Source organism: Oncorhynchus kisutch, linkage group LG28, assembly GCF_002021735.2.
Source record: "Oncorhynchus kisutch isolate 150728-3 linkage group LG28, Okis_V2, whole genome shotgun sequence".
Lineage (NCBI taxonomy): Eukaryota > Metazoa > Chordata > Actinopteri > Salmoniformes > Salmonidae > Oncorhynchus > Oncorhynchus kisutch.
In genome coordinates, this window is record NC_034201.2 from 442,848 (window position 1) to 456,981 (window position 14,134).

The 14,134-nt window shown below is 46.3% G+C and overlaps 1 protein-coding gene across 1 annotated transcript in view; it reads left to right on the forward strand.

Moving 5' to 3' along the window:
* chm (CHM Rab escort protein) overlaps positions 1-14,134 on the forward strand; it is a 39,670-nt gene that overhangs the window by 23,771 nt on the left and 1,765 nt on the right. Inside the window, exons 10-13 of the mRNA XM_020463908.2 lie at positions 1,186-1,290; positions 1,776-1,839; positions 3,042-3,138; positions 5,153-5,266. Coding sequence (XP_020319497.2) covers positions 1,186-1,290; positions 1,776-1,839; positions 3,042-3,138; positions 5,153-5,266 — 380 coding nt within the window. The remainder of the gene's footprint in view (positions 1-1,185; positions 1,291-1,775; positions 1,840-3,041; positions 3,139-5,152; positions 5,267-14,134) is intronic.

The window sequence follows — 14,134 nt, forward strand, 5'->3', positions numbered from 1 at the left end:
ATCTGCAGACTTTAGGTAACATATTTCTGGCATACTCCTGAGGACCTGTAATACGCCCACGCCATTCTGTTCACGGGTTGACTCATAAGCCACAGTCCCCGCTGTTAAATCCGTGGGGCGGGTTTAGGGTCATGAAATATTGCGTGGATGAAGGGCGGCTGGTAGGTGGTGGGCGGGTTGAATAAAGAGAAAACCATGCATTAAAAAAAATCCAGAAATGTATAGTTTTAGTGCCATTCATATCTGTAGGCTACATTTGAGTTTTTTCTTTCATTATTTTTTATCTGGCATTCGTGTGTAAGCCTAAGCTTTAAGGCCTAACTGTATGAGTGCCAAATACACGCCAATCACCAAATGCTTTTGGGACTTTTGGGCAGAAAAAGTTAGTCGTCCCACTGAGGCAAATAAGACAAATTGGGAACTGTACATTTTCTCTATTTGCGGGTTAGAATCGGGTGCAGGCCTCCGATTTTCACTGGCATACAACTGAGTGTACAAAACATTAGGAACGCCTTCCTAATATTGAGTTGGGCCCTCAGAACAGCCTCAATTTGTCGGGGCATGGACTCTACAAGGTGTCGAAAGCGTTCCACTGGGAACCATGTTGACTCCAATGCTTCCCGCAGTTGTCTAGATGGCTGGATGTCCTTTGGGTGGTGGACCACGCTTGATACACACGGGAAACTGTTGAGCATGAAAAACCCAGCATCGTTGCAGTTCTTGACACACTCAAACCGGTATGCCTGGCACTTGTTACCCCGTTCAAAGGCACTTCAATCTTTTGTCTCACCCTCTGAATGGCACACATACACAATCCATGTCTCAATTGTCTCAAGACTTAAAAATCCTTCTTTAACTTGTCTCCTCCCCTTCATCTACACTGATTGAAGTGGATTTAACAAGTGACATCAATAAGGGATCACAGCTTTCAACTAGATTCACCTTGTCATTCCATGTGATGGAAAGGGTTTGTACACTCCGTGTTTAGTCGGGCAGTTGCAGATGGGTTATTAGCAGGTGCGGGTGACATACTTAATAAAAAATAATTTAAAGTTAATTCATTTTAAATAATTATAAGTGAAACTATTTCACTCATATTGTAATAAATTTTTGGTCATATTTCATAAAAATCTGGAAACACTGGACAGTTACTTTTGAATGTTTTTTTTCTTCCCCTTGTTCAAGGTGCAAAGCTGTGATTGACACTCATGGTCAGAGAATTAGCTGCAGTCACTTTGTGGTGGAGGATGGCTACATCGGGGCAGACCAGAGGAAGAACACAGATTCCAGGTGAGAGTGGCTCCCAATACTCCTACTCAGCACCTTCTCTACCTAGCCATTGATACTGGTCTCACCTACAGTTTCAGGCAGCACATTAATTTAGTGCTCTGCTCTGCTTTGCTCTGCTTTGCTCTGCTCTGCTTTGCTCTGCTCTGCTTGCCACACCGCTGCCTGCCTCCGTCAATGGAGACCTTGACATTTACACCACTGACCCCAATTAAAGCATGACTAATGCTCTTAAAGACAGCAGCGCAGAATGACTGGGCCGGGCCCGGCCAGAACCAACCCAGCCACTGTTCTGTTGTAGCATGGCCCAGACTGGACTGTCTCACAGCCGAAATCTACCGCAACCCCCCCCCCCCAAAAAAAACAAGAAAGGAAAACAGTGCTTTAATAATCTAATAATATTGGTGCTGCTGTTTTTTTTGCTCTCTTACTGTTGTGCCTCCCCCCTGCCCCTTCCTCACTTTCATCCATCCTCTCTCTTTTCACAGGCAGATATCCAGAGCGGTCCTCATCACAGACCGGTCAATTCTGCCATCCGATTCTGAACAGCAGGTTGTTCTGTTCTCCATATGGCTCGTCCCCTATCCTGTGTCCCACACAAAGAGATGTTTTGACATATTCAAAGGGACCCCCCCCCCCCCCCCCCCCTTTACAAGCACAAAATACATTTAAATGCTATTCAGATATCCAGTGTGGCTTAGCGGTATTCCTGCCGAGCCTGCACTTTCTTGCTACTCCTGTTGTTTTGCATTACATTATATTTTATGCTCTATCACATTTGTATAGATTCTTGGTCCGCGTTCAAGTTCTCAGCGCAGAAACAGCAAAACATCAAAGCTAATTTGGGAGATCACTACAATAGTTCTGACGTGCGGCTGTCTACCGTTCTAAGATCTCCTTGTGTAAAAAGTAACCAGTTCAATGAAAGCCCCCTAATGCTGTTTGTTGTGACTGGTTTGGAATCTGATAAAATAATCCTACCGGCTGGAGAAAGGGAATTGACATGCTAGCATTAGGTACGCTAATTTGAGTGCCAGTCTTCGATATGGATATGAAGAACATGGAATAATGGCATAGAACACGTTGAATGAAATCTGATCAATCCAATTCCCCTAATGTTTCTGCATAAAGAGAATATATCCATTGAATTTTCATCCCTTCTTTCATGGCACAAGTCTTTTTTTTTTCCCGGCTGAAATCCGGCTTTGAATATCACTCACAAAGGACAGAGGGAAAACCGTGTGTAATTTCTGCTCATTAGGTAGTGGGGAGAATATGAAATTAATTTCTGTGTCTTGACACAGTGTGGAAATGGAATATTACATGACTGTGTGACAAAACGTAATTAAATATGGTCTCTTTGTAATTAGCTGTTGGATGGTCCTGTGGAATGACAGTGTGGACCGAGGCAGATACAAGGGGGAGATTGGCCCTGGCTGTCTCTGTCCCCTGCTTTTCCCCTCATGGGAGAAACTCACTTTCCTTCCTTAAATTTGTCCACTTGATTAAAAAGGAGTGATTTCACTTCTGCTCCAGCCAGAAAGGACATTATAATAACATCCAGGGGATTCATATAAAAGGATTACAGGGATCCCATTACTTAGAACTGCAGTTTGGTAATAGGCTTTAGGATTGTCTTGCACACTTCATTAGGGCTGTGTGTGTGAGTGCCTTACGGAAGCACTGCACTTTGTGTGGTTCAACTCTCTGTCGGTCTGTCTAACGTACCTGTCTTGTCTCTATATGCACTGTAGATCTCCCTGGTCACTGTGCCTCCCGTGGAGCCTGGTGGTCCCCTGGTCCGTATCATAGAGCTCTGCTCTTCCACCATGACCTGCATGCTAGACACCTGTGAGTCCAGCTGCACCCCGGCCACTCACCCCTCTCACCCACCCACCCACTGCCCGGGGGGGTCGTATTAGGCAGGGCCATCTACATAGAGGGCCGTTGTTTTAGAAAGATAATTCCACGATGCTTAGAGGAGGCAGTTCTGGCTGACATCAGGGTTGTAAAGCAGACTAGCATTAATAGAGGGAATGAGACTGAAAACCAAGATTGAGAGGGGGGTGGGGTGAGTGAATGAGTGTGGGGTGGGGTGAGTGAATGAGTGTGGGGTGTGGGGTGAGTGAATGATAGCGTCTCTGAACATTCCATCTCCTGTGTGTGTACAGAGCTTTGGGTCAAACTGCTGCTGCTTTACCGGGTCACTGAATCAGTCGTTCAGACAGCTGGAAATATGACCCGGTTTTCCCTTTGAATTGTGGCTCCAGTATCAACGACGACGACGATGATGATGATTCCATCGTTAACCGTAGTGTTATTTACGAGTGTTATTGTTTTTAGCAATCCCTGTATTATTTCCCAGTCAGTCATCATACTTAGATAGATGAGCAATGGTGACAGCTGCCCAGTGACCATCTCCATCTCCATAGGGGAGCTGGGGTGGGCGAGAGGGGAGTAATCAGCAGAAGTCCACTCCCTCACTCTAGGAATAGAGTCTGGAATGATGGAATTGTGAAGTGGAGCCATTGCTCCTACTGTGTGTGTGTGAGAGAGAGAGAGAGAGGATGGAGATGGATAGCTGTAGCATCCCTTAAGTAATGTAGTTCTACCTGAGTGGATCAGTTGCAATCATAAGATGATGATGAGCTTGACAGGCCTGCGACACACACACACACACATAAGGTAAACCATTCATCTGCATTGAATGATACTTGCAGAGTTTACAGTCTACAGAATACCTATTTATACTGGTGAATATATATATATATATATACCAGGCCACTCTGATCCTAGTGTCTTCCTCAAGGGCAACTTGGCTTCCTGGGATTTGAACTAGCAACCCAATGGGAACAATGGTGTTTTGCCATTTTCAAATGGAAATTTGGCCATGAAATTAGCTGTCTTAACAGTAAAGTCTTCTCTCCCTGGCTACTTTAAAACTTAAAGGCCTGAAGACAGCAGATATGCATCCTGATTCTCCATCTGCTAGCTTAGTTTCCCACAGAATGAGCATCAAGTGTCTCAGTGGACAGCCCTGCTGTACAACAGTGTAATCCTCCCAACTCTCCTGGTCTTTTTTGTTTGGGCCCTGAGCTGACAGAGTGGAGGGCCTCCAGAGTCCCAGTGTGAGTAGAGTGTTACATACGTCCTCTGAGCAGCATCTCCATGGACCCTCTGGCCAATGACGCACCTCTCATCCCACTGGGGAGGCCTGTATCCTCCATCCACCCTCTACACACCCCCCCTCCAGCCAGCACGGCACAGTCAGGAGCTATCTTGTTCCCATTGCTGTAGTTGCTCCTTTTGAACCCCCCCCCCCAAAAAAAAAAAAAAACCTGTCAACCTGCGAGAAAGAACAAAAAGGAGAGGAGATGGAGCCCTACAGTTGTCTTGAGCTCTTGGGATTGCCCAATATCCTACTCTCTGGATCCCAGTGCTGCCACCGTTAACATGGTGTTCACAATACTGCCCTGCAGGAGCGGGGCTGAACGCTTTGAAGATGAAACCACCTCTTCCCCCCTCTGAGGTCCAAACTCCATGCATCCAAAGCCCAGCTCCCTCCAACCCCATCCTCTCTGGGCACTTTTCATGGAACAGTCCCAGCCATGCTGCGGAGGAGACACTGACATGGCCTAGCTGTGCAGTGTGTTAAGGAATAGGTTGTTCTGGAACTGACTGTGGAGAGTAATTAGACAATGTTCCATCTCTTTAGGGAAGGTCCCGCTCACATGCTACAGGATAGACGGGCTGATGTGAACTTGGAGGACAACATCTGCTAAATGACGCAACAATGATATTCTGCTTGGCTAATTGACACCGGGTGTGTGTGTATGTGTGTTCTTCGTCTACCTCCCTCACACAGATCTGGTGCACCTGACATGTTCCTCTGCCTCTGGCTCTGCCCAAGAAGACCTAGCTCCTGTGGTGTCCAGGCTCTTCCACACACCAGCTAGTCCTGGAGAGGAACCTGCAGAAGGTACAGTAGGAAACGTTCACCTGACCCCCCCCCCCCCCCCCCCCTTTTTTTTATACCCTCAAATATCCATCTAACCTCTCTCCCCTCTCCTGGCTTGATTTTACATACCACCACCTTCACACATCACTGTCACTACTTGATTCAAAATAATGTGCTCAGATGTTCTAAGTACCTCGTGATAGCCATACCTAAAGAAGAAAGATCAGGCTAGTTTGTAGTTGGGTGAGAATGTGCTGACATTTGTCGGGCTTTGCTTGGAGACGTCATCAGTAATACAGATGATTGATATTGATGGCTGCGTGCCAAACTGGCGTTAGGCCGTTGTCCCATTGATTCCCATTACCTTCTGTCAGGCTCGGCTTGGTTCCTTGATGGCGAATTAGCACACGACCTCGGACGGAACCTCCTTTTATTACGCCGAATTATAGATATACTGCTTCAACATGTTCCTCTAGAGATGTTTCCCTGGACCTACTTTTTGTCCTTAGGGTTCTCACTTGTCATGGAGCTGTGTTGTTTTTGTCAACATTTTCTTTCATTTAACACACAGAACATGAGTATGGATCTTTTTGAGGATGGATTAAATGAAGTATATCAGTTGATCATCTTGGCCTCCTTGGGTGCTTCCTTTTTGTGAGTAGCTGACCTTTTGAAGCTCGACAGATAATTTTTTTCTCCCATTTTCACCATTCATTCTAGCCTGAGCGCAAACCCTCATGCTGGCTTTCTACCTACAGAACAGAATTGGGCACAGTATTTACTTAGCAAGGAATGGAGTGGAGATGTAATGTTTAATTAGCTCCAGCATCCCATTTGGCCTGGACTCATAACTTATGAATCTGTCTCCCTCACGGGGAACAAATTTGCCTCGAGAAGCAATAACTTTTGCCATTTTGGATTTGAAACCATTTATTGCTACTTAATGCAGATACATCTAATATGTTGGAGTAGTCAGTTGTGTTTTTACCGAGGCGGGATCGGTTTTGTCCGTGGTAGGTTATGGCTTTTCTCAAACCTCGTTGAGGTCAGTTAAAATAGCAGCTCCATTCTGTCCGAAACAGAGATCCACAATCGCCTCTTGAAGCCATTGGTTGTTTTATTGCTGTTTCTCTACGGCTGGGAGACAAGGTCATCACGAAAGTGACAGGCGTGATTGAGATCCCTCTCCTTTTCTCCTCTCTTTCTGACATCCTCATTCCCTTTTCACCACCACATCTATTTTCTGACTCATCATCTCTCTTTTTCTGCTCCCCCTTTAAAAAAAAATTCTCTCTCCCTCCCTTTCACCCCGTCTCTCTCTGTTCCTTCATTTTGCTTTCTCCCTGCCTGTGTGTACACGAGTCTCTCAGGTGGTAGGCCAGCGCCGTGCAGTGCAGTGTGGGGCTGTGCTCTGTGACGCCACCCTTTTTATCACAGGAATGAGGTAGTAGTATTTTAATTAAAATGTCAGAACAAATACTGTGAGAGTTATTGAGGATGAATCACTAGATAAGGGGAGCAGTGGGCCAGAACAGGTCAAAGAGACAAAGTCACCTGGCTGGCTGGCGGCTCCTCATTCATCCACTGGGTAGGAGGTGTGGTGCTGTGTGTGTGGGGTGTGGGGGGGGGGAGGGGGGGAGAGGGACATGGTGTGGTGGTGGGGGTGGGGTGGGGGTGGGGGGGGGACATGGAGGGGGGAGGGGGGGAGAGGGACATGGAGCGGAGGGGTGCACAGCAGAGGCTCTGGGGGGGTGGAGGTTGCAGAAGGTTAGGGGTAGGGCTGGAGCAGTCGGGGGCAGGTGCACATCTGGCAGGTGCACATCTGGCAGGTGCACATCTATGAGCAGGATGAGGACAGGTTGGATTGGGCTATCTCCTACTTTAGATGATCCCACTGGCTCCTCCTCTAGATGATCCCACTGGCTCCTCCTCTAGATGATCCCACTGGCTCCTCCTCTAGAGGATCCCACTGGCTCCTCCTCTAGAGGCTCCCACTGGCTCCTCCTCTAGAGGGTCCCACTGGCTCCTCCTCTAGAGGGTCCCACTGGCTCCTCCTCTAGAGGATCCCACTGGCTCCTCCTCTAGAGGCTCCCACTGGCTCCTCCTCTAGAGGGTCCCACTGGCTCCTCCTCTAGAGGGTCCCACTGGCTCCTCCTCTAGAGGGTCCCACTGGCTCCTCCTCTAGAGGGTCCCACTGGCTCCTCCTCTAGAGGGTCCCACTGGCTCCTCCTCTAGAGGATCCCACTGGCTCCTCCTCTAGAGGATCCCACTGGCTCCTCCTCTAGAGGATCCCACTGGCTCCTCCTCTAGAGGATCCCACTGGCTCCTCCTCTAGAGGATCCCACTGGCTCCTCCTCTAGAGGATCCCACTGGCTCCTCCTCTAGAGGATCCCACTGGCTCCTCCTCTAGAGGATCCCACTGGCTCCTCCTCTAGAGGATCCTGCTCTAGCCACTTCATTGGAAAATGAGTTTGAACCAATGCAGCGTTGTGAAATCCGGTGTTTTTAAAGAACGAATGCATTCCAGAAGAGACTGTGTTGATGTGTGGTGGCAGGCCGCCCAAGCAGAGAGCCAGTGGGTGTTAGAGGTGGCTGATATTTGGGGGTGTTAAGCTCCAGGCGTGTAGAGGGCCCCGTCAGGAGCACAGCTCTATGCTAATCTGACATTTCTCACATCTGTGACAGGGCTGTGTGGAAAAACTAAACAATGATGTCTAAGATGTCGTTGGTGTGTATTTGGTCAGGTGTGTGTGTGTAGGTGTCATTGTTTGTGTATTTGGTCAGGTGTGTGTAGGTGTCGTTGTTTGTGTATTTGGTCAGGTGTGTGTGTGTGTGTGTGTGTGTGTAGGTGTCGTTGTTTGTGTATTTGGTCAGGTGTGTGTGTGTGTAGGTGTCGTTGTTTGTGTATTTGGTCAGGTGTGTGTGTGTGGGTGTCGTTGTTTGTGCATTTGGTCAGGTGTGTGTGTGTGTGTGTAGGTGTCGTTGTTTGTGCATTTGGTCAGGTGTGTGTGTGTGTGTGTGTAGGTGTCGTTGTTTGTGCATTTGGTCAGGTGTGTGTGTAGGTGTCGTTGTTTGTGCATTTGGTCAGGTGTGTGTGTGTGTAGGTGTCGTTGTTTGTGCATTTGGTCAGGTGTGTGTGTGTGTGTAGGTGTCGTTGTTTGTGCATTTGGTCAGGTGTGTGTGTGTGTAGGTGTCGTTGTTTGTGCATTTGGTCAGGTGTGTGTGTGTGTGTAGGTGTCGTTGTTTGTGTATTTGGTCAGGTGTGTGTGTGTGTGTAGGTGTCGTTGTTTGTGTATTTGGTCAGGTGTGTGTGTGTGTGTGTAGGTGTCGTTGTTTGTGTATTTGGTCAGGTGTGTGTGTGTGTGTGTAGGTGTCGTTGTTTGTGTATTTGGTCAGGTGTGTGTGTGTGTGTGTGTAGGTGTCGTTGTTTGTGTATTTGGTCAGGTGTGTGTGTGTGTGTGTGTGTAGGTGTCGTTGTTTGTGTATTTGGTCAGGTGTGTGTGTGTGTGTAGGTGTCGTTGTTTGTGTATTTGGTCAGGTGTGTGTGTGTGTAGGTGTCGTTGTTTGTGTATTTGGTCAGGTGTGTGTGTGTGTGTGTAGGTGTCGTTGTTTGTATTTGGTCAGGTGTGTGTGTGTGTGTGTCGTTGTTTGTGTATTTGGTCAGGTGTGTGTGTAGGTGTCGTTGTTTGTGTATTTGGTCAGGTGTGTGTGTGTAGGTGTCGTTGTTTGTGTATTTGGTCAGGTGGGTGTGTGTGTAGGTGTCGTTGTTTGTGTATTTGGTCAGGTGGGTGTGTGTGTAGGTGTCGTTGTTTGTGTATTTGGTCAGGTGTGTTTGTGTGTGTGTCGTTTGTGTATTTGGTCGTGTGTGTGTGTGTAGGTGTCGTTGTTTGTGTATTTGGTCAGGTGTGTGTGTGTAGGTGTCGTTGTTTGTGTATTTGGTCAGGTGTGTGTGTGTAGGTGTTTGTGTATTTGGTCAGGTGTGTGTGTGTGTAGGTGTCGTTTGTGTATTTGGTTAGGTGTCGTTGTTTGTGTATTTGGTCAGGTGTGTGTGTGTGTGTAGGTGTCGTTGTTTGTGTATTTGGTCAGGTGTGTGTGTGTGTGTGTGGGTGTCGTTGTTTGTGTATTTGGTCAGGTGTGTGTGTGTGTGTAGGTGTCGTTGTTTGTGTATTTGGTCAGGTGTGTGTGTGTAGGTGTCGTTGTTTGTGTATTTGGTCAGGTGTGTGTGTAGGTGTCGTTGTTTGTGTATTTGGTCAGGTGTGTGTGTGTGTGTGTAGGTGTCGTTGTTTGTGTATTTGGTCAGGTGTGTGTGTAGGTGTCGTTGTTTGTGTATTTGGTCAGGTGTGTGTGTGTGTGTGTAGGTGTCGTTGTTTGTGTATTTGGTCAGGTGTGTGTGTGTGTAGGTGTCGGTGTTTGTGTATTTGGTCAGGTGTGTGTATAGGTGTTTGTGTATTTGGTCAGGTGTGTGTGTGTAGGTGTCGGTGTTTGTGTATTTGGTCAGGTGTGTGTAGGTGTTGTTGTTTGTGTATTTGGTCAGGTGTGTGTGTGTGTGTGTGTAGGTGTCGTTGTTTGTGTATTTGGTCAGGTGTGTGTGTGTAGGTGTCGTTGTTTGTGTATTTGGTCAGGTGTGTGTGTGTAGGTGTCGTTGTTTGTGTATTTGGTCAGGTGTGTGTGTGTGTGTGTAGGTGTCGTTGTTTGTGTATTTGGTCAGGTGTGTGTGTGTGTGTGTGTAGGTGTCGTTGTTTGTGTATTTGGTCAGGTGTGTGTCGTTGTTTGTGTATTTGGTCAGGTGTGTGTCGTTGTTTGTGTATTTGGTCAGGTGTGTGTGTGTGTGTCGTTTGTGTATTTGGTCAGGTGTGTGTGTGTCGTTTGTGTATTTGGTCAGGTGTGTGTGTGTATAGGTGTTTGTGTATTTGGTCAGGTGTGTGTGTATAGGTGTTTGTGTATTTGGTCAGGTGTGTGTGTGTGTGTGTGTGTAGGTGTCGTTGTTTGTGTATTTGGTCAGGTGTGTGTGTGTGTGTGTGTGTGTGTGTAGGTGTCGTTGTTTGTGTATTTGGTCAGGTGTGTGTGTGTGTAGGTGTCGTTGTTTGTGTATTTGGTCAGGTGTGTGTGTGTGTAGGTGTCGTTGTTTGTGTATTTGGTCAGGTGTGTGTGTGTGTAGGTGTTTGTGTATTTGGTCAGGTGTGTGTGTGTGTAGGTGTCGTTGTTTGTGTATTTGGTCAGGTGTGTGTGTGTGTGTGTGTGTGTGTGTGTAGGTGTCGTTGTTTGTGTATTTGGTCAGGTGTGTGTGTGTGTAGGTGTTGTTGGTGTGTATTTGGTCAGGTGTGTGTGTAGGTGTCGTTGTTTGTGTATTTGGTCAGGTGTGTGTGTAGGTGTCGTTGTTTGTGCATTTGGTCAGGTGTGTGTGTGTGTGTGTAGGTGTCGTTGTTTGTGCATTTGGTCAGGTGTGTGTGTGTGTAGGTGTTGTTGGTGTGTATTTGGTCAGGTGTGTGTGTGTAGGTGTCGTTGTTTGTGTATTTGGTCAGGTGTGTGTGTGTGTGTGTCGTTTGTGTATTTGGTCAGGTGTGTGTGTGTAGGTGTCGTTGTTTGTGTATTTGGTCAGGTGTGTGTGTAGGTGTCGTTGTTTGTGTATTTGGTCAGGTGTGTGTGTATAGGTGTTTGTGTATTTGGTCAGGTGTGTGTGTATAGGTGTTTGTGTATTTGGTCAGGTGTGTGTGTGTGTGTAGGTGTTTGTGTATTTGGTCAGGTGTGTGTGTGTGTGTGTAGGTGTCATTGTTTGTGTATTTGGTCAGGTGTGTGTGTGTGTAGGTGTCGTTGTTTGTGTATTTGGTCAGGTGTGTGTGTGTGTGTGTGTAGGTGTCGTTGTTTGTGTATTTGGTCAGGTGTGTGTGTGTGTGTAGGTGTCGTTGTTTGTGTATTTGGTCAGGTGTGTGTGTGTGTAGGTGTCGTTGTTTGTGTATTTGGTCAGGTGTGTGTAGGTGTCGTTGTTTGTGTATTTGGTCAGGTGTGTGTGTGTGTGTGTGTAGGTGTCGTTGTTTGTGTATTTGGTCAGGTGTGTGTGTGTGTGTAGGTGTCGTTGTTTGTGTATTTGGTCAGGTGTGTGTGTGTGTAGGTGTCGTTGTTTGTGTATTTGGTCAGGTGTGTGTGTGTGTGTAGGTGTCGTTGTTTGTGTATTTGGTCAGGTGTGTGTGTGTGTGTGTGTAGGTGTCGTTGTTTGTGTATTTGGTCAGGTGTGTGTGTGTGTAGGTGTCGTTGTTTGTGTATTTGGTCAGGTGTGTGTGTGTGTGTAGGTGTCGTTGTTTGTGTATTTGGTCAGGTGTGTGTGTGTGTAGGTGTCGTTGTTTGTGTATTTGGTCAGGTGTGTGTGTGTGTGTGTGTGTGTGTGTGTGTGTAGGTGTCGTTGTTTGTGTATTTGGTCAGGTGTGTGTGTGTGTAGGTGTTGTTGTTTGTGTATTTGGTCAGGTGTGTGTGTGTGTGTGTGTGTGTGTGTGTGTAGGTGTCGTTGTTTGTGTATTTGGTCAGGTGTGTGTGTGTGTAGGTGTTGTTGGTGTGTATTTGGTCAGGTGTGTGTGTGTAGGTGTCGTTGTTTGTGTATTTGGTCAGGTGTGTGTGTGTGTGTGTGTGTCGTTTGTGTATTTGGTCAGGTGTGTGTGTACAGTGCCTTGCGAAAGTATTCGGCCCCCTTGAACTTTGCGACCTTTTGCCACATTTCAGGCTTCAAACATAAAGATATAAAACTGTATTTTTTTGTGAAGAATCAACAACAAGTGGGACACAATCATGAAGTGGAACGACATTTATTGGATATTTCAAACTTTTTAACAAATCAAAAACTGAAAAATTGGGCGTGCAAAATTATTCAGCCCCCTTATAAGTTAATACTTTGTAGCGCCACCTTTTGCTGCGATTACAGCTGTAAGTTGCTTGGGGAATGTCTCTATCAGTTTTGCACATCGAGAGACTGAAATTGTTTCCCATTCCTCCTGGCAAAACAGCTCGAGCTCAGTGAGGTTGGATGGAGAGCATTTGTGAACAGCAGTTTTCAGTTCTTTCCACAGATTCTCGATTGGATTCAGGTCTGGACTTTGACTTGGCCATTCTAACACCTGGATATGTTTATTTTTGAACCATTCCATTGTAGATTTTGCTTTATGTTTTGGATCATTGTCTTGTTGGAAGACAAATCTCCGTCCCAGTCTCAGGTCTTTTGAAGACTCCATCCGGTTTTCTTCCAGAATGGTCCTGTATTTGGCTCCATCCATCTTCCCATCAATTTTAACCATCTTCCCTGTCCCTGCTGAAGAAAAGCAGGCCCAAACCATGATGCTGCCACCACCATGTTTGACAGTGGGGATGGTGTGTTCAGGGTGATGAGCTGTATTGCTTTTACGTCAAACATAACGTTTTGCATTGTTGCCAAAAAGTTCAATTTTGGTTTCATCTGACCAGAGCACCTTCTTCCACATGTTTGGTGTGTCTCCCAGGTGGCTTGTGGCAAACCTTAAACGACACTTTTTATGGATATCTTTAAGAAATGGCTTTCTTCTTGCCACTCTTCCATAAAGGCCAGATTTGTGCAATATACGACTGATTGTTGTCCTATGGACAGAGTCTCCCACCTCAGCTGTAGATCTCTGCAGTTCATCCAGAGTGATCATGGGCCTCTTGGCTGCATCTCTGATCAGTCTTCTCCTTGTATGAGGTGAAAGTTTAGAGGGACGGCCAGGTCTTGGTAGATTTGCAGTGGTCTGATACTCCTTCCATTTCAATATTATCGCTTGCACAGTGCTCCTTGGGATGTTTAAAGCTTGGGAAATCTTTTTGTATCCAAATCCGGCTTTAAACTTCTTCACAACAGTATCTCGGACCTGCCTGGTGTGTTCCTTGTTCTTCATGATGCTCTCTGCGCTTTTAACGGACCTCTGAGACTATCACAGTGCAGGTGCATTTATACGGAGACTTGATTACACACAGGTGGATTGTATTTATCATCATTAGTCATTTAGGTCAACATTGGATCATTCAGAGATCCTCACTGAACTTCTGGAGAGAGTTTGCTGCACTGAAAGTAAAGGGGCTGAATAATTTTGCACGCCCAATTTTTCAGTTTTTGATTTGTTAAAAAAGTTTGAAATATCCAATAAATGTCGTTACACTTCATGATTGTGTCCCACTTGTTGTTGATTCTTCACAAAAAAATACAGTTTTATATCTTTATGTTTGAAGCCTGAAATGTGGCAAAAGGTCGCAAAGTTCAAGGGGGCCGAATACTTTCGCAAGGCACTGTAGGTGTAGTGTATGGAGAAGATGTGTGGATGGACAGGGGTGTATGTGGTCAGGTTTATGGAGAGGATGTGTGGTCAGGTGTGTGTGTGTAGGTGTAGTGTATGGAGAAGATGTGTGGATGGACAGGGGTGGATGTTGAGGTTGGGTGGCCTTTTGAAGTGTCGTCACGTTGATGGTGCCACACCTCTGCTGCTCACCAAATTAACTAAATCACTCTGCTACCCAAGGCAGGAAAAGTAACACATATTATAATTGTGTGACATTTTGGTAATGACCACACTGACATTTCAGACTGACACCCTTTTCCCTCTCTTTCTTTGGGTACCTTTTTTTTTGGTCCCTTACATTTTAAAGGGTAATGATACAGAATGACGGTTTTTACACTTTGAAAACCAGGAGCCTTCTCGCAGCTCCAAATCATCCTCTCTCGTTTTTGTTTGACCGCTTCAAGTCTCACTCACGGACCGATCAAAGAGTGTCAAGAAACACTTTCCCATGTGCCTTGTCGGCAAACCAAATGTCACCCCATTAACAGGAATCATGCTTCCCCACAGATAAGCTGTGTTGAAAGGAGCCTGTTAAGTTCTCGTCTCAAACACCCACGGA